Source organism: Salmo trutta, chromosome 34 (assembly GCF_901001165.1).
Source record: "Salmo trutta chromosome 34, fSalTru1.1, whole genome shotgun sequence".
Taxonomy (NCBI): Eukaryota; Metazoa; Chordata; class Actinopteri; order Salmoniformes; family Salmonidae; genus Salmo; species Salmo trutta.
The window spans coordinates 15,569,177-15,595,273 of NC_042990.1; the positions used below are offsets into that span (position 1 = coordinate 15,569,177).

Genomic DNA, 26,097 nt, shown 5'->3' on the forward strand with positions numbered 1-26,097 from the left:
ATCTGCTCATGAGAGGGAAGCGGTTCCCAATTTCAAACAAAAACAAGGTCTGTAGATAGACTACAGAGGGTTACGACGGCAGGAATAACGGGATTATTATTTTTTTTTTTTAAATAAGAAAATTACATTTAATAGCTGCAGCTTGTAACCACACTCTGCAAAGCACTGGACGGCGCAAAGTTACCAATTCGATTGCGTCCACGTTCCAAATTTCTACGCATGATTTAATTTTGACGCGAAACCTGAAGCCACCCAAAGTTGGAGCTCTTAACCTAACAAGTGCAACCCTCTAGGTGGCTATATCTCGTTGTTCTTTCTTGCAACAGTAAACTGACATTATACATTTATATTTAAAAAAATATATCTTATTTATCCGCTGAGAAGCTATGCCGAGGTCGAATAGGCAAAAAGAATACAAGCCTGGGGATCTCGTGTTTGCGAAAATGAAGGGTTATCCACATTGGCCCGCGAGGGTAAGCTCCTTCATACTTTCTTCTTGCTTAACCAAACGCTAATAGTAGGCTTACGTCTTCTTGTTTCTAGTCCACATGCATGTAGGCCTATCTGCTAGATCAGTTCAATGAGGCCTACCCCCTGGTCTTTGCAAAGTTTATTGGCGTATGACTACGCGGTGTGAAATAGGCTATTGACATGTTTTGTACATTCGGTGGTTCATTTTGAGAAATGCGAAATCTTCTATTTGTAACAGTAAACATACTTTTACAGTAACCTAGCAAATGCCGTCCTGATTACTGTTCAGTTCGCAGAGGCACTGTTTAATTTAACCATTGATACGAGGCCTAGTATAGGCTGTTAGTTAGATCCTGGCTTCATGTAAACAAACATGTATAACATCATCAACTTCGGTAACAAATAGGGTCGAGTAGCCTACGTTTAAGAACAGTTACCACTAGGATATTAGGCTATTCCAAGTCCAACCAGTAGCATTTTACAATGTGAATGTGAGACAAAGTTGAGGCGAGTCGTGAAATGGATTCTTTGATACACTGTAACCGAGTTTGCTACAGTGTGGTAATTCCCGTATGGTTAATATTTGGCGGCGGCGTTTATTGTCTGGAAGGAATGCATGAGCCTATTGTAACGGTCATGTAAATGTTGTATTTTAGCCTAGACTCCATTCCAAATGAGGGGAAAGTAGGTGATTTATTGTCATTAATGAGAATTGCCATTGTTTATTAAAAAACAGTTATATCCTCGGGCAAAGGACCACACACATTGCCTGAATTGGTGCTCTATGAAAATGTTTCTCCCTTCCTGAGGCATTCCAAATCCATTGAAGTGTAACTAACTGTTTCGGCAAAGTGGATTAGTTTCAACTGAATCTTCTACCAATTTCTGCAACAACAGCGTTTGGAAACTTCTAAAAGTTTCATTAATTTATTTTCGTCAAAAGTCATTCCCAATTTACTTCTGTAATCTATACCTTTGCACAGTAGCCTCCATCAAATAACATTGGGAAATGACCAGCTGAAGCAAAAATAAATAAATAGAAAGTAGTCTTCAGGAGAATGTGTTATTTGTATTAATTGTACATTGCTCATGATGGCAGTATACTGTACATTACAGAAATTCACAACCAGATGCCTAGAGGGCACTGTTACAAAAGTAAGATATACAGCATGATATCAGAAAGCTCAGAATGGCTGTCAGCCTACGATGACCATAGATACAAGACATTGCTGGTCGGATCCCTGGAACAATGCATATACACACCCCCCCTGTTTTCTGTCTCTCTCCTCCCACTATCCCTCCTTCCCCTTTACCAGACTGTCCATAGTCAATGCTTCTGTCCTAGCCCACCAAACACACACTCTGGTAAGACACACAACGGGCACGCCTTTAGGGCCTCTTTGGCATGACGCCCATCAGGACGCAAGGTGGCACAGCGAGGCAGGCAGGCGGACTGGCACGGTGACTCAGGCTTCCTGTACAACACACCATAGCTGTGTCCCACAGAGAAAGATAATGGGTACCTCTCAATCTTATGTAGTATTAATCTGAAAACAAGGTAGCCTAGGTGTCCAGTGTTGTGTCCCAATAATCTCTCTTTGCTTCCAAAGTATGCACTTGTTCACTTCTCTTCACAGATTTTAAAGTGGCAATTTGTAACTTTTTGGGAGACCCTGACCAAATTCTCATAGAAATGTGAGTTATAGATCTTTCATTCTACTTGAAAGCAAGTCTAAGAAGTAGAGGTCGGCCGATTTCAAGTTTTCATAACAATCGGGTATATCGGCATTTTTGGATGCCGATTCCATTGCATTCCACGAGGAAACTGCGTAGCAGGCTGACCACCTGTTATGCGAGTGCAGCAAGGAGACAAGGTAAGTTCCTAGCTAGCATTAAACTTATCTTATAAAAAAACAATCAATCTTAACATAATCACTAGTTAACTACACATGGTTGATGATATTACTAGTTTAACTAGCTTGTCCTGCGTTGTATATAATCAATGCGGTGCCTGTTAATTTATCATGAATCACAGCCTACTTCGCCAAATGGGTGATGTTTTAACAAAAGTGCATTTGCGAAGAAAGCACAATCGTTGCATGAATGTACCTAACCATAAACATCAATACCCTTCTTAAAATCAATACACAGAAGTATATTTCTTTAAACCTGCATATTTAGTTAAAAGATTCATGTTAGCAGGCAATATTAACTAGGGAAATTGTCACTTCTCCTGCGTTCATAGCATGCACAGTCGGGGTATATGCAACAGTTTGGGCCGCCTGTCTCGTTGGGAACTAATTTGCCAGAATCTTACATAATTATGACATAGCATTGAAGGTTGTGCAATGTAACAAAAATATTTAGACATAGGGTTGCCACCCGTTCGATAAAATACAGAACGGTTCCGTATTTCACTGAAAGAATAAACGTTTCATTTCGAAATGATAGTTTCTGGATTTTACCATATTAATGACCAAAGGCTCATATTTCTGTGTTTATTTTATTATTGTTATTAAGTCTATGATTTGATAATTGATAGAGCAGTCTGACTGAGCGGTGGTAGGCAGCAGCAGGCTCGTAAGCATTCATTCAAACTTTACTGCGTATGCCAGCAGCTATTAGCAATGCTTGCTTCATAGCACTGTTAATGACTTCAAGCCTATTAACTCCTGAGATTAGCCTGGCAATACTATAGTGCCTATTAGAACATCCAATAGTCAAAGGTATATGAAATACAAATGGTAGAGAGCGAAATAGTCTACGTGTCATAATTCCTATAATAACTACAACCTAAAAGTTCTTAACTGCAAATATTGGAGAACTGGGAATATTGAACCACCAGCTTTCATATGTTCTGTGCAAGGAACTTAAATGTTAGCTTTTTTACATGGCACATATTAAACTTTTACTTTCTTCTCCAACACTGTGTTTTTGCATTATTTAAATATGTTCTAGGTGTGCTTTTACTATGCTTCCCGTTCTTAATTTTTTATTGTTGCTTTTCCTTTCTTTTATTTTTTTATACCAGCCTCAAAGAGCTGAAACAATATTTTGGGTCATGGAAAATAGTGTATACTATCTTATTTTGTCACAAACTGAAATTAGTCCACTATGAGTTTTAGAAACCAGAAAATGGTGGAGCAAAAAACAAAACGCAAGCATGGGAAGCATAGAAATGTTCTATGCGCGCTATATCTACCGCTTCTTAGACTTGCTTTCAATGTGAATGACAGATCTGTAAGTTTGGTCAGGTCGCCCAAAAAGTTACACATTGCATCTTTAAGTAAAAATACTTTAAAGTACTACTTAACTCATTTGTGGGGGTATCTGTACTTTACTATTCATATTATTGACAACCTTTACAAGTTTTTACTCCATACATTTTCCCTGACACCTTAAAGTGCTTGTTACATTTTGAATGCTTAGCGGGACAGGGAAATGGTCCAATTTAAGAGAACATCCCTGACTCTGATCTGGCGGACTCACTAAACGCGTGCTTTGTTGGAGTGTTCCCTTACTTAAGTATAATTAAAACCAAATACTTTTAGACTTTTACTCAAGTAGTATTTTAATGGGTGACTTACTTTAGTTATTTTCTATTAAGGTATCTAAAATTCTACTCATGTTTGACATTTGGGTACTTTTTCACGAGTATCAAGCTATAATATGAAATTCATATGGCTCAGTAGGTTGGAGAGTGGTGCTTAAGTTTTGGGTTCAAGTCCTGCAGAATAACCTTGTCGAACATGCCAATACAAATGTTCTTACTTTATGGCTAGTCTGGGCAAAGTAGCTATATTTGCTCCTACATGTTTGACATGACATCATCGTATCATCTGCTCATCAGAATTGTATGTTGAGTTTGCCTGTGGATAAATGGAAATAGAAACAATTCTAATCCTTTGATCTTACATAGTTTTGAATAAGAAATGTAATTAGAGTACTAATTTAGGCCTACTGCTGAAATTTACATTTTTAGAATGAGTCTTTCTATTTCTGTGTGGGTATGTTTATGTCGGACACCTGCGAATGTGCAACTACACCAAAGAATGTGGCAAATGAGCACGCAGAAAAGTATACGCTCACATAAGCATTGGGTTATTAATACATTTTTGCATGATCCCAGATGTGCATGCACATTCATAACACATTCACAGCATGCAAAACAAAAAAATCAATACTATTCCATAAACAAGCCCATAATGCCAAACCTACACACACAGGTCTGTCTGTGTTGTTTTTTTGTTGTTCAGCGCAAAGTGAGTCAGTGAAGAGACTTATTGATTTGCCACTGGGTTTATTGCCCGATATTTGCCTTTGGGAGAGTGACACCATTTTCACAAAACTAAATGGCAGTCATTTACGCAATGTGTGTATTTGAGTGAGAAAACAAAAGTGTTGGTCAGTCATTAAAGAACTTGTCGACAACCAGGCCTGTCGAGTGTGAAGTACATTTTTAATTACCTTAAAGGAGCACTGGCGTTTTTGTTGACGATGGTCTGTCTCTTTTCTTTGTTTCAGTAGCCAACATTTTTGTTGTATGTACTTGTTTGTGGTAGCTCCTGCAATTCATAAATCCATATCAGGTGCGCTTTTTGTTGAAGTTTTTCCACAAGTTTTCATTTAGTTTGATGAAGTGTTACGTGCTTTTTAATTTAAAAAAATATATATTTCGAGGTTGGACGTTGGGCACACACTGATTGGTGTCACCTGGTTAGTCAGAAGGTGTTTCACCAGTGCTGGCACAGGTGATATTTAAGAATGGCTGTCCTAGTGTTCCAGTTACCTTGAGAGATGTGGAGGGTTAACGCCTTTAGTTGGTTCTCCCTCTTTGATTTCTTAAAAAACAATCCTTTATCTTATATTTGTTTTTGTTTTGCTCAATTTTTGGGGGTTTGCTTCCCGTCTTTAAGTTTGGTGTGGGTTTAAATTTTGTTTTCCTCCTCTTGGGCAAATGTAGTCATGATTGGTGCCTTTAAGTCCCAGTTGTTGTTGCTAGACAACTCTGCGGACACCCCATGAGTGTTTTTCTGAAACCCTTTCTGAACCTGTTTCGTTTTGGTTGTTAGTGACTCCTTGTTAGTTCACCTTTGGTTTGAGCTACAGTTTTTGGTTTCTTTCTGGGGGACGTAACAGATGCACTCACTAAAAGATTACACTCCCTGTTTCCTTCCGCAGATTAATGAGTTACCCGAAGGAGCAGTCAAGTCCCCCTCCAACAAGTACCAAGTGTTCTTCTTTGGGACACATGAGACGTAAGTGATGCGATGAATCCTATCACAATTCCAAATGAGCCCCTACCTTCAATACACTTGTGGAGATCTGAGAGGCTTTGATATGTACAAGTAATATCGTGAAAATACAGACTAGCTTATCAGAGAACAAGTTGGAGCTACCACCATATTGTTCCTTTCACCTATCAAATTCTCTCCAAATCTCCACAAGTGCATTAGGCGGCTCATTTGGAATTAGAATTAGCTCCATAGAATAGAATTTTGAAGCTCTGTAGGTAGTTGCATGCATCAACCTTTGACCCTTCTAACATTTGCCATCTCAGGGCATTCCTGGGTCCCAAGGACTTGTTCCCCTATGAGGAGGGCAAGGAGAAGTTTGGCAAGCCCACCAAGAGGAAAGGCTTCAGTGAGGGTCTATGGGAAATTGAGAACAACCCTACGGTGATACACGAACCCGCAGGTTATGAGGTGTGTGTGTGTGCTTAGATTACGACGCAAAGGGTCGTGTCCGTCTACCTGCCGACGTGCATCAGCCTTTGTTCCTGTGTGACACATGATGTATGATTTTAGCAAATATTAAGACGCACACCACACAGTTTCTTTTTCCTATTCTGGTAACACAAAATCCCTATTACTTTATCATCCATGATGAAAAGTACTCCCAAATACAGATTTACCTATACTCAACCTCAGCAAATGCAGGATGTAATTCACCACATTTTCCTGCCAAAATGGTGTTCTTTCTCCCTCAGCTGGCAAAGGAGACCCCAGCAGAGGGGGCGGTGGAGGCAGCTGGGCCGCGAAAGGGGAATGCAGAAGGAAGCAGTGATGAGGACGAAGGGACCCTCATCATCGATGAGAAGACCGACAGGGGAGGGGCCAAGAGGAAAGCTGGGGATTCTGTCGAGGTAAGTGTCAGTCACAAGCAATGTTCCCTAATTTTGTTCCCGGCACAGAGCAAATTTCATGTCTGCTGAGCACAAACTTGAACGTTTATAGTAAACACTGAGGCTGTACCCGCTTTAAGTTAGTTTTACCAGTGGCCAAGTAGGCTACTGTGGCTATTTTATCATAATGTAGGCCTACCAGAGTGGCCTACCATCAAAAACAATGGAGAAAATGCATCCCATAACATTTTAATATGGAAATAGCTGTTCTATCATTCAGCCTACAGTAGCAGACAATGTGTGGTGTTCAATGAAGGCCTACATTCCATGAGACTTTTAACCTCTTTATCTGCTTGTCCTTCAGACAAGGTGACTGAAAATGTTGTTTGATGCAAGAAACCACTTTACAAAATCAAATGTATTATTATTCCCATAACATTATTACAGAGAATCATACAAGTTATGCTACCCTCTGCTTGTTGGCTACTTAGCTTATTCAAGCCTGTCTCAAAATACAACACTGCCCCTTTAAGACAAAAAAGATCTTCTACCTGACTAGTTTTTTGAAGATGTCTAGAAATGTATACATTTTGTGCTCGTGTAGGAAGCAATCACTCCCATATTGCTAACTACAAATGATCTATAACTGGGTTAATAACTCACTACCTAGCAAATGATATGAACAAAATGTGCACAAGTGGCTATATACAGCTCTCGCTTCGATCTCAAACCAAGCGCATCTATTCACGACTGCTCATGTTGTAAACACAGTCTAGTTCAAAGTAAATGGCACAGATCCATATATGGCAATGGTCTATTTGCATATAGGCCTACTGCAGCTCTGATTGTTCATGCCGCACTGTTCTGTGTAGAGTATGTGATGAGACGTGCGTTTCAATGTATTAGTATCATACTCCGATGCGTTCTGCCTACAACAACATCTCTTGCATAGTTTGTTTTGTTTCAGTATGTTGCATTGGAAGTGGTTAACATTGCGTTGATTCGATCACAATTGCCACAGTAAAGGGAAATGCTCTAGAACAGTGGTCACCAACCTTTTCTGAGTCAAAATGCAGGCAGAGATCTACTGCTCAGATTATTTTTGACCTTACTTAAAAAACATAAGCTTTTGCAACATTGACCAATTTAAATATGATATCAGTTGTATTTGTCACATGACCTTTATACAACAGGTGTAGAACTTCCCGTGAAACGCTTACTTACAATGCAGTTTTAAGAACATAAGAGGTTAAGAAAATATTTATGAAATAAACGAATGTAAAAACATTAATAAAAAAGTAACACAATAAAATAAGGCTATATACTGGCGGTACTGTTACCGAGTCAATGTGCGGGGTTACAAGTTAGTCAAGGTTATATGTACATGTAGGTAGGGGTAAAGTGATGATGCATAGATAATAAATAGCGAGTAGCAGCAGTGTGTAAAAAAACATATATATATATATATATATATAAACAAAACAACTTGGTGATTCATAAAATATTACAGTTCTTAATGTCCCATTGGTAGGATAGTCCCGAACTGAGCTCATCCAGTTTATTCTCCAGTGACTGCATGTTGGCCAACAGGATGGATGGTGGAGGTGGGTTACCCACTCGCCGACAAATTCTCACAAGGCACCCACATCTGCGAACCCTGTATCTCCGTCTCCTCTTCATGCGAATGACTGGCACTGGCCGGTATTGGCGAAGAACTTACGCACAGGCAATGATGTTACCATTTTCTGCTTTAGGCTGCATTATACAGAGTGTATAAAACATTAGGAACACCTGCTCTTTCCATGACAGACTGTCCAGGTGAAAGCTGTGATCCCTTATTGATGTCACTTGTTAAAGTGTAAAGGGGAGGAGACAGGTTAAAGAAGGCGTTTTAAGCCTTGACATGGGTTGTGTGTGTGTGTGTGCCATTCAGAGGGTGAATGGGCAAGACAAAGGAAAGTTCCTTTGAACGGGATATGGTAGTAGGTGCTAGGCGCACCGGTTTGTGCCAAGAACTGCAACGCTGCTGGGTATTTCTTGCTCAATAGTTTCCCATGTGTATCAAGAATGGTCCACCACACAATGGACATACAGCCAACTTGACACAACTGTGGGAAGCATTGGAGTCAACATGGGCCAGCATGTCTGTGGAACGCTTTCCAATCTAATCTTATTTGTCTCATGCGCTGAATACAACAGGTGTAGACCTTACAGTGAAATGCTTACTTACAAGCCCTTAACCAACAATGCAGTTTTAAGAAAAACAAGTGTTAAGTAAAAAATAACATGAGTAAAGAGCAGCAGTAAAATAACAGTAGCGAGGCAATATACCTAGGGTACCGGTACATAGCCAATGTGCCGGGGCATAGGATAGTCAAGGTAATTGAGGTAATATGTACATGTAGGTAGAAGTAAAGTGACCGCAGGAGCAGATTTCAGGAGGACAAGACACCGTTTTTTTTCTTCTGATGACTGATATAAAGGCATGTACAGTATGTGATAGGCCTATCTGGCTTATATGATGCTCATAATGCTTATTGACTGTGTCATAAAGTGTATTTTCTACAAGTTTTTAAAAATATGATGAAAGAATTCATTACAAGAACAAAGGATTTAAGAAACAGACTTTCAAACGAAAGGAAACATCTGGGCAGGGTAAACTATTTGAATGAATGTGGGTTTTCACTCTTATGTAGGTGTCATAAACAGCCATAAAATAATGGAATATATGTCACAGCAGGTGTAAATGAGTCAGGACAATGTTATGACAAGTTGTTAGCTGTTGACTTATGACATGGTTATCACCGTGACAACACTGGGTGTCAAGTAAAGTGTTAACGATAAAGAGTATATTCATCATTTCTTCAATATTTATAAGTGTTAGTAATCTAGTTATTCACGCATTTATAAACTGATGTAATAATAAGATCATTCTTCAGATATCTAATAAATATTATACAATCATTTTAAATACCAATCATTTGTCTTTTTGCATGGCCTCATCTCAAGTGAGTGCTATTTATACTTTATAAATACTATATATAATGTTTTGAGTGACCAGTGTAATTTCTCATAAAAAAATGGACATGCCATTGGTAGCCATTCCAGCAGTACTCGATGCTCTTTAAAGATGGTATCTGCAGTAGGGGAAACAGTGCCACTGTTATTATACTGTATATGTTTTGGTTTTTTGGGGAGACTAAGCGGAGGCGAGGAGTGTCGCACAGCGTGCAGTACATATTCTGCTGTTTTATCGCGCATGTAGTGATGTCCGAGAGGAATTTATTTTGTTGTTGTTTGCAGTAACTTTGTTGTAATATTGCAAATGAACATGGCAGTTTCACCATTAAGCATTCCAGATTTAAGTTTTCAAAATGTCCTAGAACATATTGATGGTTAAACAATAATCACACTCTACAGAGGATGTTTAAGGAAATATAATAAACATTTTATTCCAGAACAATGGTAGACCAGTAGGGGCCTGAGGGCAGACACTTAATGTGTTGTTAAATCTGTTGAATGTATAGTTATGTTTTTTAAATTGAATAACTGCCTTAATTTTACTGGACCCCAGGAAGAGTATGCCTTGGCCGCAGCTAATGGGGATCGTTAATAAATACAAATACAAACAGTCACACTGTTGTAATAGTGTGGTGTATACCTTTGTCCGAAAATGCAAACATGACCCTTTTCTTGGCAGTGGTTTTCTACCAAAACCCAAGTGTGGATTGCAGTTGCTTCTTAGAGCAGTCCATAGACTTCTTACGTGGTAAGAAAACAAATACCTGAATACATAATTTCACTGAACTATCCCATTACGTTCAAATTTGATTGTATTACGTTTAAAGAATTACTGCCTTTAAAGGCTAGTAGAAGTGCCGCCAAACAAAGCAAAGTGTGAAAATAGTCTGCGTTTTAAAATGACTGAGGCACTGGAAGCATTTAAAGGTTATGCATGTAACATTTCTAACTCAATCACATACAGTGCCTTTGGAAAGTATTCAAACCCCTCGACTTTTTCCACATTTTGTTAGCTTACAGCCCTATTCTAAAATTGATTAATCTACGCACAATACCCCATAATGACAAAGCAAAAACGGGATTTTAGAAATGGTTGCTAATTTATAAAAAATGTAAAACTGAAATATTACATTTACATAAGTATTCAGACCCTTTACTCAGTACTTTGTTGAATCACCTTTTGCAGCGATTACAGCCTTGAGTCTTCTTGGGTATGACGCTACAATCTTGGCACACCTGTATTTGGGCAGTTTCTCCCATTCTTCTCTGCAGATCCTCTCAAGCGCTGTCAGGTTGGATGGGAAGTGTTGCTGCACAGCTGTTTCAGGTCTCTCCAGCAATGTTAGATCAGGTTTAAATCTGGGCTCTGGTAGGCCACTCAATGACATTCAGAGACTTGTCCCAAAGCTCTCCTGGGATGTCTTGGCTGTGTGCTTAGGGTCGTTGTCTTGTTGGAAGGTGAACCTTCGCCCACAGTCTGAGGCCCTGAGCACTCTAGAGCAGGTTTTCATCAAGGATCTCTCTGTACTTTACTCCGTTCATCTTTCCCTTGATCCTGACTAGTCTCCCAGTCCCTGCAGCTGAAAAACATCCCAACAGCATGATTCTGCCACCATCATGCTTCACTATAGGGATGGTACCAGGTTTCCACCAGATGCGACGCTTGGCATTCAAGTCAAAGAGTTCAATCGTTATTTCATCAGACCAAAGAATCTTGTTTCTCATGGTCGGAGAGTCTTTAGGTGCGTTTTTGGCAAACTCCAAGCGGGCTGTCGTGTGCCTTTTTACTGAGGAATGATTGGTGGAGTGCTGCAGAGATGGTTGTCCTTCTGGAAGGTTCTCCCATCTCCACAGAGGATCTCTAGAGCTGTCAGAGTGACCATTGGGTTCTTGGTCATCTCCCTGACCAAGGCCCTTCTCTTGGTGGTTCCAAACTTCTTCCATTTAAGAATGATGGTGGCCACTTCTTGGGGACCTTTAATACTGCAGAAATGTTTTGGTAGCCTTCCCCAGATCTGTGCCTCGACACAATCCTGTCTCGGAGCAATTCCCCTCGACCTTATTGCTTGTTTTTTGCTCTGACATGCACTGTCAACTGTGGGACCTTATATAGACAGGTGTGTGCCTTTCTAAATCATGTCCAATCAATTGAATTTACCACAGGTGGACTCCAAGTTGTAGAAACATCTTAAGGATGATCAATGGAAACAGCATGCACCTGAGCTCAATTTCAAGTCTCACAGCAAAGGGTTTGAATGCTTATGTAAATAAGGTATTTATATTTAAAACATTTAACACAGTTGCAAAAATTTCTAAAAAACTGTTTTTGCTCTGTCATAATGGGGTATTGTTTATAGATTGCTGTTTCAAAAAAAAATAAGGCTGTAACGTAACAATATGGAAAAAGACAAGGGGTCTGAATACTTTCTGAAGGCACTGTATGTAATGAAGGAATACAAATCCTGGCCGATCCGTCCAGCTGTATTTGTAGGCTACATCTCCCTGTTTTATGATTAGTTCTGGTTTGAGAGGTTGACAATGCTAGAAAAACATGAGCATTACAATACTTCCTCATGACCTTGAAACACTTGTTTTACATCAGTTTTTGTGACAGAAACCTTCGCTATATTTCCTTTAACATCCTGTATTGTGTGCTTATTCTTTTACCATATGTTCTAGGCTATTTTGAGACCTTAAGGAGCATCAGGTACTGCTGGAATGTCTCCCAATTCATGTCCATCTTTTTGTAAGAAATTACACTCCTCACTCAAAACATATAAAGTATTTCTAATGTATAAATAGCCCTCACCTTAGATGAAGCCACGCAGAAAGACATTACTAATGATTAAATGGTATATAAGGACCTATATTATACATATAAATTATCCTATGGATCATTACTACATACTTTAGAAGTTTATAAATATGTGAATAGCTAGCTTACTAACATTAACAAATGTTGGAGTACTGATTTAATGAATAAACAATTTACTAATCCATTATAAATGCTTTATTACAAGGTATTATAAAGTGCTGCCAAATATTAAATAGAAAAGTGGCAGGTGTGGGTCACTTCGCTATTCATAAAGAAATTGTTATTACATGGTATTTTAAAGGTTTTTAAGAGGTTGTTTATTTGAATCAGTAAAAAACAAAACGTAAGAAAGTAAGCAATCATGTATGACATGGCACTTGAATAAGGGTCATGTGTCTTTCTCTCTGAAGAGCTCTCCTAAACGACCTAAGGACACAGATAGCAAAGGTGACTCGAAGGTGGATAGCAAGAAGTCTGACACCGAGCTGAAGCTCAATGACAAGGCAGGGCCTAAGCCCACAGCGCTGTCTTCTGCGGGTGAACCAAAGCCAGAGAGCCAAGCAAAACCACCGACCGAGGCCCAATTAACATCAGAGAAGGTGAGGGAAGCTGTCTTTTACACGTTGAGTTACAGAGACATATATAAAACAACAACAAAAAATAATAATGAATGTACCCTTCACTATGTTTTACACCAACCTCCTGTTTGGAGAACATCTATTCATTTGGTCATACATCAGGGCTGACCCAGGGCGAGTTTTCCAAACGCCTTGTAGCTAATTTGGCCTGTTATTTCTCTTGACAATCTTCTGTGCTTGAATTAACGAAATTCAAATGAAGCACTTTGCTGTCCTACGCGAGCTGTATCATGAAGAGATGTGTAGTACTGTGCTGGCAACAAGGTTTTTGAGAAACTCACCCCTGATCCACTTAACTTTGAATAGTTGGTTGTGTTTGGTTAATTTCCAACATTATTTAAAAACATAAATTACTGTTGCAATGTAACATTTTCTCCATGCTTTTCTTTCAGCCTGTGACTGACAGTGCTTAACGTCAATCCTCCGAGGATGACCAAGAACCCGTGGTTCTTTTCCATGGAATTTTGGGCATCAACATAATTAGCTAATCTTTGAATGCTAGTTTTCTGCTGTTTATTAAGTAACTGGAAAGTGTTAAGGCCTATATAGAAATTGTACAGGCAAAACAAACTTACTTGCCAGTTGGGGGTATTGAATATCCCAGGATTTAAATTGTTGTCAAACCAATAGTGAGGAGAAATGCAATGCTCAAGAGGAAATGGGTTTCGGATGTATACATTTTTTTTTATTTTTAAGTGCAATTATGAAGTCTAGCTGCTAGGTGTCAAAATGCATTACAGTTTAGAGTACACACGCCCGCCGGTTTCTTAACAATCTGATCATAAGCAAACAAAAACACCATTTTGGGGGAAATCTTTTGAACATCACATTCATAATGCTTTTCCATTTGACATGAAAATCCTGCTTATCCTGTTTGAATATGTTTTTAGTTTCGTGGTTCGTTGGTTTGAGAATATTAGATAGCTTTTATCTATGACGTTGTGCTTTATAAAAAGAACACATCTTTATGTTCTTGGCTTTAAGGTGTGTACAGTGCATTCGGAAAGTATTCAGACCCCTCCACATTTTGTTACGTTATAGCCTTATTCTAAAATGGATTAAATCATTTTTTTCCCTCTTCAATCTACATGCAATACCTCATAATGACAAAGAAAAACAGGTTGTTTTGAAATTTTTGCAAATGTATAAAAAAAATAAACAACATATCACATTTACATAAGTATTCAGACCCTTTACTCAGTACTTTGTTGAAGCACCTTTGGCAGCGATTGGGTATGATGCTACAAACTTGGCACTCCTGTATTTGGGAAGTTTCTCCCATTCTTCTCTGCAGATCCTCTCAAGCTCTGTCAGGTTGGATGGGGAGTGTCACTGCACAGCTATTTTCAGGTCTCTCCAGAAATGTTAGATCGGTTTCAAGTCCAGGCTCTGGCTGGGCCACTCAAGGACATTCAGAGACTTGTCCCAAAGCCACTCCTGCGTTGTCTTGTTAGGTGAACCTTCACCCCAGTCTGACGTCCTGTGCGCTCGGGAGCAGGTTTTCATCAAGGATCTCTCTGTACTTTGCTCCGTTCATCTTTCTCTCGATCCTGACTAGTCTCCCAGTCCCTGCCGCTGAAAAACGTCCTTGCAGCATAATGCTGCCACCACCGAGCTTCACCGTAGCGATGGTGCCAGGTTTATTCCAGATGTGACGCTTGGCATTCAGGCCAAAGAGTTCAATCTTGGTTTCATCAGACCAGATAATATTGTTTCTCATGGTCTGAGAGTCATTTAGGTGCCTCCAAGCAGGCTGTCATGTGCCTTTTACTGAGGAGAGGCTTCCGTCTGGCCACTCTACCTTAAAGGTCTGATTTGCACTGTCAACTGTGGGACCTTTTTATATAGACAGGTGTGTGCCTTTCAAATTCAATTGATTGGACATGATTTGATCACAGGTGGACTCCAATCAAGTTGTAGAAACATCTCAAGGATGACCAATGGAAACAGGATGCACCTGAGCTCAATTTCGAGTCTCGTAGCACATGGTCTGAATACTTATGTAAATAAGGTATTTCTGTTTTTAATATTTTATACATTTGCAAACATTTCTAAAATTCTGTTTTCGCTTTGACATTGGGGTATTGTGTGTAGATTAATGAGACAAAAATAATATTTAATCAATTTTAGAATAAGGCTGTAACGTTACAAAATGTGGAAAAAGTCAAGGGGTCTTAATACTTTCCAAATGCACTGTACATAATAGTAATTGTACTTGCGTTTTCCCTCAGCCTGACTTTGAAATAGGCGATGTATTTTCTTACTCATGGTGTGTTTCACTTTTAAGATATTTAACTTTTCTTAGATCACTAGCAAGTTGTCGCTAGCAAAACTATCGCTTTAAAGCTATATAACATGTTGCATGCTGCCTGTACATGGGAGGTGACCAAATAATGTCTTCATTGACACTTAGATCCCATAGAATTCACTGTTTTTATTGAATGTCACATCTACTCACATAAATACCAGAGAACAAAACCATTTTGCAAAGCCCTGTCTTAACCTGTTACACTCATACCTGTATATTGGTTGAAAAATGCCTGTTAAGCAACTAAATTGGAATGCAGTGGCTGTAGAGTAACATGCTATAAATGACGTCAGAGCTCAGGTTCTGTGCTTCACAGTGCTGTATGGGTTTTGACTGGCAGCCGTTCTGAACTTGAGTACTGCACACGAGAAGAAGTTGCACCCATCCCTCCCGCTAATTGGGTAACTTTGGCAAATTTGTGAGGGAAATGCTTTACATTTAAGAGGACTCAATGTATTTTGAAAGATGAGATGTTGAAGATAATAAATACTGTTTTGATGTCCATCAAGCAAGCCAAACACCCGTCCAAATGTGCACTTCACATTTCTACATCGTAAAACTCATGTCATATACAGTGTCAACGTTTATGATCACTGTTTGATGTACAGTTACAAGATGACATGGCGTCATACCCTGGGTGGTTCTGAACAGAATGAGCCTGTGTTTCTCTATTGTGAAGAAAATTTGCTGCAGTTCACCCAACTGAATGCACTTGACTCCTTTCTATGCGCACCAAAATTACTATGCGTTTCTCTGAATTGCCTTGTGAAAGCCTAACATTGTAAGATTGTACTTTATAACTTAGCTAGTGATGTTGGCAATAGAACAAGCTTTCAAATTATGCCCACCTGACCCAGATTTCAAATTATAATGGTCTGTTTTTGGATTGCATAAACAGTAATTGTATGATGGCGTGGATGCAGGGTTGTGTTCCAAACAAAACGACTACAAGTGTGCTTGCTCTAGTTCCTCAAATGCTCTAGTTCCTCTAGTTCCTCAATGGCACAGCTAGGAGAGCTAGCACCCTATAGCTGACGACTCTTCTTTGAGTCATAAAAGTGCATTGAAATGACTTAGTAACTGTGCACACTTTGGAGAGGTGTTTGGCCACAGATTGTCCTCACCAGATAGTCCTCTCACTCAAACCCTTATGTTGCACCGACCCCACATTTTCCAGGAATATTCTTATGTTATTGGATGTATCCAGAGTATTTTCAGATTTTATCAACAAATGTGGCAAAGTACAGTAAATGTAAAATGCATATAAAATCAAGTGTAATGTTTGGATTCAGTCTTGTCAGGTAAACTGTTGTGTCCTCAACTTTTGGTCAAAATTTTCCATCTTCTATCTGTTCACTTTCAATTGCTACCATGCTTATGCATTTGCTTTTCATGTTTCTTCTGTAAGAAACATTCCAATTTAGCCCTATCAAATTCCCACATGTAAATAGTTCAGGGAAAATTATATTCCAGAAAGTACCCCAAAATGAAATGTGCATTCTTAAAAGCAAGAAAAACATTCCTGAATGTTTTGTGAAACTGTTGGTATTAACCAGTGACATGTTTGAAGGAGCACAATACTTTCAGGTGTGAAAGATGACTAGGAAGGACATTGTTCTATGGCAGGGGCATTCAATTCTACCCAGGAGGTCTGGAGTACTGCTGCTTTTCAGTTCTACCTGATAATAAATTGCACCTACCTGGTGTCCCAGGTTTAAATCAGTCCCTGATTAGAGGGAAAGAATAATACTTTTTTTTTTAAGCAGTGGAAGTGGCTTCAATGTTCAGATTTGAATATGAGGGTTCTATGGTAAGTTATTGCTCATGTCTTAAATACATTTCTTGATAGTTCATGTTAATATCCACTGCACTGTTCATTTGTCCATACATGTACAATGTCATCCATCTTTTATGGTGCTTTAATGGTGACAATGTAATGAAAAGGACATCAGCCAATGTCCAAAAAGATGGTGTCCTGGTTATTGTGATATTGGGCCACCTGTGAAAACAGAACACTTCAACACTGTGCAGATGACCTGTCTGGGTACATGGTTGTTACGATTCTGATTTGAAGTTGCTCTTCTTTTTTATTATACTATTCACTATGGGACATGCTTTGAGTGTGTACTGTGTGTACCTTGATATTTCGGTTTGAGTGACTTGTCCTTCAAACCTTTTGAACTGGAGCAAAGATACCTTTGCAAAGTCTTGCCCTATGATTTTGGATGCTAAACCAAATTTTGAATTATTATTTTGCTTTTAGCTTGTAAGAATAACCCTTTTGTTGATGTTTGAAATACAATATTATTTTTATTTCAGGGAGCCCTTTGTCACATTTTATTGGTCCCTCCCTGGTATGTTTTTTGTAATTGTCATTGTGGGGGATCCCTGTGTATTCTGGTTTGTCTGATTGGATGTCATTCATTCGTTGTGGCCCATGTTTGGAGAAATCCATATCTGCATTCAATCAGGTCTTTCGAACTCCATAAGTCATTCATTGACTATTTTTGAAAACCACGACTCACAGGGGCGCTGCAGCACCAGGCCTTAGAACTGCTGTAAGTCTGTACTGAATATGGCCCAGACCTTTACTTGACCCTTTCTTTTCAACTGCTAGACTGTCACTCATTCATAGATAATGTATGCTGACTGACCTACTGCATGATTCTGGAGCTTTCATAATTTTTTTTCCTTCTACATTTCAACTTTTTAAACCTAATGCTGTCAGAAGGATGGCAATGATCCAAATGTTTTTTGGGTCATTGCCACATCCTCACCACCTTTGCAATTCACAGTGGACGTAAAGAGAGAAAAAAATGGCCTGATTGTCAGTTCGCCACGCTTCCTGCTTGGTTCTACCATTTGTAGCTAGCCACCAGTCCATTTGGTTAAAATCAATAAACATGTTGATGACAAAATGAGTCCACCTGTCTGTCATGTCTAATTTTTTCTATGTGCCTGTGATTGTGAACTTATGTCAGGACACACCACAAGGAGTGTCTTTCTTAACAATGTGCCCAGTCCTCTCTAATCATTCAACCTGGACATTAACGTTCATCCCACCTAACTTAGTGGCCTTGTGGTTAGTGTCCGCCCTGAGATTGGAAGGTTGAGAGTTCAATCCCTGCATCTCTGCTTGGCACTCAGCATAAAGGAGCTGGATCTGGGTAAGGCCCTGTGATAGACTAGCATCCTGTCCAGGGGGTGTACTTGTACATTAAGCTACCTCACGCTACAGAAACAGGAGATGGGCTCTTAACCTATGAGCCGTTCCGGCTCGCACAAGCGCAAAGGCTCGTGCCAGCTACTTTCTTACCACCACTGCCACCAAATATATTAGATAGTGGATGCAAGAAGGCAGGCAGATATCTTTTACTGAAAAGTCCACTATCTGACTGCCATTAACTTCCTGTCAAAGCATTTTCCTATTTATCCTGTGAAATGGGTAAATCTAAATTTATGAACCCATTGAAATCACTTAAATACACATCAGTCTTATGAGAGTCTTTGTAGAGCCCACGGGGGAGGTGTCGTAATACCCATAAAATCTAGCGGTCAAACAAATGGTTCCAATCATTTATCCACCATTCATTTTGACTATTGGGGTGATGTTTTGATAACCAGCAATCCTCTTGGACAAGGGGACTTTTTGTCAATATATTCAGCTCTATTTACTCTGATTCGAAAATGCTTATTAGCTTCAAAGTAGACATGCAAAACTACAAATCCCTGCAAGCTCTTGCACGACATCTCTAGCAGACAACTTTGCTAACAGGTATTGTGTCAATTTAAAACTTGCACAGAATTGTCCATTTTAAAGATATTTTTCCAAGTTATTTTTTACTACATTTGGCTAACAGAGATTCTTTGCCTTGATTCGGTAGTCTCGTACAGATCATCATCGCATTTGTAGTTCTTTATGATAGCCTAATTAGCGTTTCATTTTTTTCTGGGTAAATACACGCAAATATATTGATAAAAGTCACCTAGTCCTAGAGAGGTTTAGACAGTTATCAAAACTTCACTGCAGGGTAAGCCTAGATGAAACACTACCCTATGTGAAGAATGAGTGGTGGGATAACAATTGGACAGTTTCCCTGCCATTTATTATGACTCATTCTGTTGTGCATTATAAGGTTCTCAGTCACCTTTTGTTTTGAGCAACACAATATCCAAAGGAATTAAATGAGACTGGGTTACATCCAAATCAAAGGTAAACATTTATACCAATAGTTGGGTTTGTACCCACGCGGACAGATGTCCATTGGAGCTTAAGTCCAATGCCTTAACCACTCGGTAATCCTGCTGTTACCAAAAGACTAAAAAGTGCTGAGTCAAAGTGGACATAGTCATTTATTTTGGATTTGTTCCACACAAAGTCCAAATCAGAGTTGATTACATCCAAATCAAAGGTAAACGTGTTACCAGGAGAGGGCTTCAAAACCATATGTCCACTGGAGCTTAAGTCCAACGCCTTAACCTCTCATAATCCTGATGTAGCTAAAAGTGGAAAAAGGGGTCACAGACATTTCTTTCAGCCTTTATCCACATAAAATACAAATGAGCAAAAGGAGGGTTGATTACATACAAATCAAACTTCTACCAGGAGTGGGGTTCGAACGCACGAGGACATTTGTCCATTGGATCTTAATCCAACGTCTTAACCTCCCGGCCATCCTAGTTTTAATAGAGTACAATCAAGATCCTAGTCAAAATGGAATAAGGAGAACACAATATCTAAATAAAACTTCATTACATCTAAATCAAAGGTACATTTCTACCAGGAGTGGGGTTCAAACCCACAAGGACATATGTCCATTGGCTCTTAAATCCAACACCTTAACCATTCAGCCATTCTGGTGTTAATAAAGTACAATCAAGAGCCCAGTGAAATAAGGAGGACACAGATATTTGGCTTTGAGCCAGACAATATCTAAATTATTACATCCAAATAAAAGTGAAACTTTATACCAGAAGGGGGTTTTGAATGAACAAGAACATTCTTCAGTTCGATCATGAGTCTAAGGCCTTAACCACACTGCCATCCAGGTGTTAATTAAGGATAAACACCTAAAGTGCTGAGTCAAAATAGAGTAACTTGTCATAGTCATTTCTTTCAGCTTTAATCCACACTAAATGCAAATGATTAAAATTAGGGTTGATTACATCCAAATCAAACTTCTTCCAGGAGTGGGGATTAAACGCACACGTAGTCCATTGGATTTTAATTCCAACGCCTTAACCTCTCGGCCATCCATTGTCAATTATTTCAGCTTTAACCCACACTAAATGTAAATGAGGGTTGATTTCATCCATGTCAAAATTCTTCCAAGAGTGGGGTTTGAACACACACGGACATGTAAGCCATTGGATATTAATTACAACACCTAAACCTCTCAGCCATCCTGGTGTAAATAAAGTACTTATAAGAGCCCATTCAAAGTGGAATAAGGGGCACATAGTCAGCTATTTTGGCTTTGAGCTAGACAATATCTAAATGAGACTTGTTGACATCCAAATCAAACTCTCTACCAGAAGGAGGTTTGGAACCAACAAGAAGAATCAATAATTTCATATTGATTCTAACGCCTTAACCACTCAGCCATCTAGGTGTTTCTAAATGATAAACAAGTGCTGAGTCAAAGTGGAATACCTGGGACACAGTCATTTCTTTCAGCTTTGATTCACACAAAATCCAAATGAGTGAAATGACATTTGATAACATCCAAATCAAAGTTATACTTCTACCACAAACGGGGTTCAAACCCACGAGGACATACGTCTAATGCCTTAACCTCTCAGCCATCCTGGTGCATATCTAAATGAGACTTAATACCAGACGGATGTTTCGAACCAACAAGAACATTTTCATTTTGGTCATGAGTCTAACGCCTTAAACACTCAGGTGTTTCTAAAGGAATAACAGGTGCTGAGTCAAAATGGAGCAACTTGTCATAGTCGTTTCTTTTAGCTTTATCCAACACAAAATGCAAAAGATGGGTTGATTACATCCAAATCTTTACAGGAGTGGGGTTTGAAACAGACATATATGCAGACATATAGTCCTGTTTGGATTTTAATTACAATGCTTTAACCTCTCAGCTATTCTGGTGGAAATAAGTTCAAATCAAGAGCCCAGTCAAAGTGGAATGAGGAGCAGGTAGTCCGATAGTTTGGCTTTGATCCAGCCAACATTGAAATGAGACTTAATACATCCAAATCAAAGTTTCTCCCAGATGGAGGTTTCAAACCCACATTATTCTATTCATTCACGAGTCTAACACCTGAACCACTCAGCCATCTAGGAGTTTCTGAAAGATTATCAAGTGCTGAGTCAAAATGGAGTAACTTGTCATAATCATTTCTTTCAGATTTGATCCACACTAAATGTAAATGAGTGAAAGGAGGGTTGATTACATCCAAAGTAAGCTTTTTCCAGGAATGAGGTTGGAACCCACGAGAACATACAGGTCATTGAATTTAGGTTCCAACGTCTACACCACTCGGCCGTCCTGTTGTAAATAAAGTACAATCAAGAGCCCAGTCAAAGTGGAATAAAGACCACAGGGTCAGTTATTTTGGCTTTAAGACAGACAATATTTAAATGATAATTTTTTCATCCAAATCAAACTTTATACCAGATGGAGGTTTTGAACCAACAACAACATTTTCGATTCAATAATGAGACTGACGCCTTAAACACACTGCCATCCAGTTGTTTCTAAAGCATTAACAAGAGCTGAGTCAAAATGGAAGAACTTGTCATAGTCATTTCTTTCAGATTTGATCCGCGCTAAATGTAAATGAGTGAAAGGAGGGTTGATTACATCCAAAGTAAGCTTTTTCCAGGAATGGGGTTGGTACCCTCAAGAACATACTGTTCATTGGATTTTTATTCCATCGTCTGTACCGCTCATCCATCCTGGTGTAAATAAAGTACGATCAAGAGCCCAGTGAAATTGGAATGAGGAGCACACAGTGAGTTATTTTGGCTTTGAGCCAGACAATATCTAAATGAGACTTGTTGACATCCAAATCAAACTTAATACAAGAATGGGGTTTCGAAGCAAGAAGAATAATAATTAAGATGATAATGACTCTAACACCTTAACCACTCAGCCATCTTTTGTGTTTTAAAGAATAAACACTTGCTCAGTCAAGGAGGAATAAGGGGAAGAAAGTCAATTCTTTCAACTTTGATCTAAACAAACTTCGAACGAGTGATAGGACAATTGACAACATCCAAATCAAAGATAAACTTCTACCAGAAGTGGGGTTTGAACCCTCGAGAACAAATGTCCATTGGATCTTAAGTCCAACGCCTTAACCTCTCGGCCATCCTGGTGTAAAGATCACAAAATCAAGGGCCCAGTCAAAATGGAATAAGGAGCACACAGTCAGATCTTTTGGCTTTGCTCCAGACAATACCTAAATGAAACTTGATTACATCCAAATCAAACATTCTACCAGATGTAGGTTTCGAATCAACAAGAACATTTTATTACGATCATGAGTCTAACGCCTTAAACACACTGCCAACCAGGTGTTTCTAAAAGATTAACAAGAGCTGAGTCAAAATGGAAGAACTTGTCATAGTCGTTTCGTTCAGATTTGATCCACGCTAAATGTAAATGAGTGAAAGGACGGTTGATTACATCCAAAGTAAACTTTTTCCAGGAATCGGGTTGGTACCCTCAAGAACATACTGTTCATTGGATTTTTATTTCAACGTCTAAACCGCTCATCCATCCTGGTGTAAATAAAGTACGATCAAGAGCCCAGTGAAATTGAAATGAGGATCACACAGTCAGTTATTTTGGCTTTGAGCCAGACAATATCTAAATGAGACTTGTTGACATCGAAATCAAACTTAATACAAGAATGGGGTTTCGAAGCAAGAAGAATAACAATTAAGATGATAAAGACTCTAACACCTTAACCACTCAGCCATCTTTTGTGTTTTAAAGAATAAACACTTGCTCAGTCAAGGAGGAATAAGGGGAAGAAAGTCAATTCTTTCAACTTTGATCTAAACAAACTTCGAACGAGTGATAGGACAATTGACAACATCCAAATTAAAGATAAACTTCTACCAGAAGTGGGGTTCGAACCCACGAGGACATGCGTCCATTGGATCTTAAGTCCAACGCCTTAACCTCTCGGCCATCCTGGTGTAAAGAACCCAAAATCAAGGGCCCAGTCAAAATGGAATAAGGAGCACACAGTCAGATCTTTTGGCTTTGATCCAGACAATACCTAAATGAAACTTGATTACATCCAAATCAAACATTCTACCAGATGTAGGTTTCGAATCAACAAGAACATTTTATTACGATCATGAGTCTAACGCCTTAAACACACTGCCAACCAGGTGTTTCTAAAAGATTAACAAGAGCTGAGTCAAAATGGAAGAACTTGTCATAGTCGTTTCGTTCAGATTTGATCCACGCTAAATGTAAATGAGTGAAAGGACGGTTGATTACATCCAAAGTAAACTTTTTCCAGGAATCGGGTTGGTACCCTCAAGAACATACTGTTCATTGGATTTTTATTCCAACGTCTAAACCGCTCATCCATCCTGGTGTAAATAAAGTACGATCAAGAGCCCAGTGAAATTGGAATGAGGAGCACACAGTGAGTTATTTTGGCTTTGAGCCAGACAATATCTAAATGAGACTTGTTGACATCCAAATCAAACTTAATACAAGAATGGGGTTTCGAAGCAAGAAGAATAATAATTAAGATGATAATGACTCTAACACCTTAACCACTCAGCCATCTTTTGTGTTTTAAAGAATAAACACTTGCTCAGTCAAGGAGGAATAACGGGAAGAAAGTAAATTCTTTCAACTTTGATCTAAACAAACTTCGAACAAGTGATAGGACAATTGACAACATCCAAATCAAAGATAAAATTCTACCAGAAGCGGGGTTCGAACCCACGAGGACATGCGTCCATTGGATCTTAAGTCCAACGCCTTAACCTCTCGGCAATCCTGGTGTAAAAATCACAAAATCAAGGGCCCAGTCAAAATGGAATAAGGAGCACACAGTCAGATCTTTTGGCTTTGCTCCAGACAATACCTAAATGAAACTTGATTACATCCAAATCAAACATTCTACCAGATGTAGGTTTCGAATCAACAAGAACATTTTATTACGATCATGAGTCTAATGCCTTAAACACACTGCCAACCAGGTGTTTCTAAAAGATTAACAAGAGCTGAGTCAAAATGGAAGAACTTGTCATAGTCATTTCGTTCAGATTTGATCCACGCTAAATGTAAATGAGTGAAAGGACGGTTGATTACATCCAAAGTAAACTTTTTCCAGGAATCGGGTTGGTACCCTCAAGAACATACTGTTCATTGGATTTTTATTCCAACGTCTAAACCGCTCATCCATCCTGGTGTAAATAAAGTACGATCAAGAGCCCAGTGAAATTGGAATGAGGAGCACACAGTCAGTTATTTTGGCTTTGAGCCAGACAATATCTAAATGAGACTTGTTGACATCCAAATCAAACTTAATACAAGAATGGGGTTTCGAAGCAAGAAGAATAATAATTAAGATGATAATGACTCTAACACCTTAACCACTCAGCCATCTTTTGTGTTTTAAAGAATAAACACTTGCTCAGTCAAGGATGAATAAGGGGAAGAAAGTCAATTCTTTCAACTTTGATCTAAACAAACTTCGAACGAGTGATAGGACAATTGACAACATCCAAATCAAAGATAAACTTCTACCAGAAGTGTGGTTCGAACCCACGAGGACATATGTCCATTGGATCTTAAGTCCAACGCCTTAACCTCTCAGCCATCCTGGTGTAAAGATCACAAAATCAAGGGCCCAGTCAAAATGGAATAAGGAGCACACAGTCAGATCTTTTGGCTTTGCTCCAGACAATACCTAAATGAAACTTGATTACATCCAAATCAAACATTCTACCAGATGTAGGTTTCGAATCAACAAGAACATTTTATTACGATCATGAGTCTAACGCCTTAAACACACTGCCAACCAGGTGTTTCTAAAAGATTAACAAGAGCTGAGTCAAAATGGAAGAACTTGTCATAGTCGTTTCGTTCAGATTTGATCCACGCTAAATGTAAATGAGTGAAAGGACGGTTGATTACATCCAAAGTAAACTTTTTCCAGGAATCGGGTTGGTACCCTCAAGAACATACTGTTCATTGGATTTTTATTCCAACGTCTAAACCGCTCATCCATCCTGGTGTAAATAAAGTACGATCAAGAGCCCAGTGAAATTGGAATGAGGAGCACACAGTCAGTTATTTTGGCTTTGAGCCAGACAATATCTAAATGAGACTTGTTGACATCCAAATCAAACTTAATACAAGAATGGGGTTTCGAAGCAAGAAGAATAATAATTAAGATGATAATGACTCTAACACCTTAACCACTCAGCCATCTTTTGTGTTTTAAAGAATAAACACTTGCTCAGTCAAGGAGGAATAACGGGAAGAAAGTAAATTCTTTCAACTTTGATCTAAACAAACTTCGAACAAGTGATAGGACAATTGACAACATCCAAATCAAAGATAAAATTCTACCAGAAGTGAGGTTCGAACCCACGAGGACATGCGTCCATTGGATCTTAAGTCCAACGCCTTAACCTCTCGGCCATCCTGGTGTAAAGATCACAAAATCAAGGGCCCAGTCAAAATGGAATAAGGAGCACACAGTCAGATCTTTT

General features: G+C 39.0%; 1 protein-coding gene and 5 non-coding genes across 6 annotated transcripts; 1 reads left to right on the top strand and 5 right to left on the bottom strand.

Moving 5' to 3' along the window:
* On the top strand, positions 1–13,928 carry LOC115173683 (hepatoma-derived growth factor). The gene is made up of 6 exons (XM_029731988.1): positions 1–473; positions 5,653–5,729; positions 6,032–6,176; positions 6,461–6,616; positions 12,842–13,030; positions 13,462–13,928. Exons 1-6 carry the CDS (start codon positions 387–389, stop codon positions 13,480–13,482), a joined length of 675 nt encoding a protein of 224 aa, XP_029587848.1. The 5' UTR covers positions 1–386; the 3' UTR covers positions 13,483–13,928.
* Positions 13,929–22,639: 8,711 nt separating this feature from the next.
* On the bottom strand, positions 22,640–22,722 carry trnal-uaa (transfer RNA leucine (anticodon UAA)). Its single transcript has one exon. It is a non-coding gene; the product is annotated as a tRNA-Leu (tRNA).
* Positions 22,723–23,467: 745 nt separating this feature from the next.
* trnal-uaa (transfer RNA leucine (anticodon UAA)) lies at positions 23,468–23,550 on the bottom strand. Its single transcript has one exon. It is a non-coding gene; the product is annotated as a tRNA-Leu (tRNA).
* A 745-nt stretch (positions 23,551–24,295) lies between these two features.
* On the bottom strand, positions 24,296–24,378 carry trnal-uaa (transfer RNA leucine (anticodon UAA)). The gene has a single exon. It is a non-coding gene; the product is annotated as a tRNA-Leu (tRNA).
* Positions 24,379–25,123: 745 nt separating this feature from the next.
* trnal-uaa (transfer RNA leucine (anticodon UAA)) lies at positions 25,124–25,206 on the bottom strand. Its single transcript has one exon. It is a non-coding gene; the product is annotated as a tRNA-Leu (tRNA).
* Positions 25,207–25,951: 745 nt separating this feature from the next.
* Positions 25,952–26,034, bottom strand: trnal-uaa (transfer RNA leucine (anticodon UAA)). Its single transcript has one exon. It is a non-coding gene; the product is annotated as a tRNA-Leu (tRNA).
* Between the last annotated feature and the right edge of the window lie 63 nt (positions 26,035–26,097).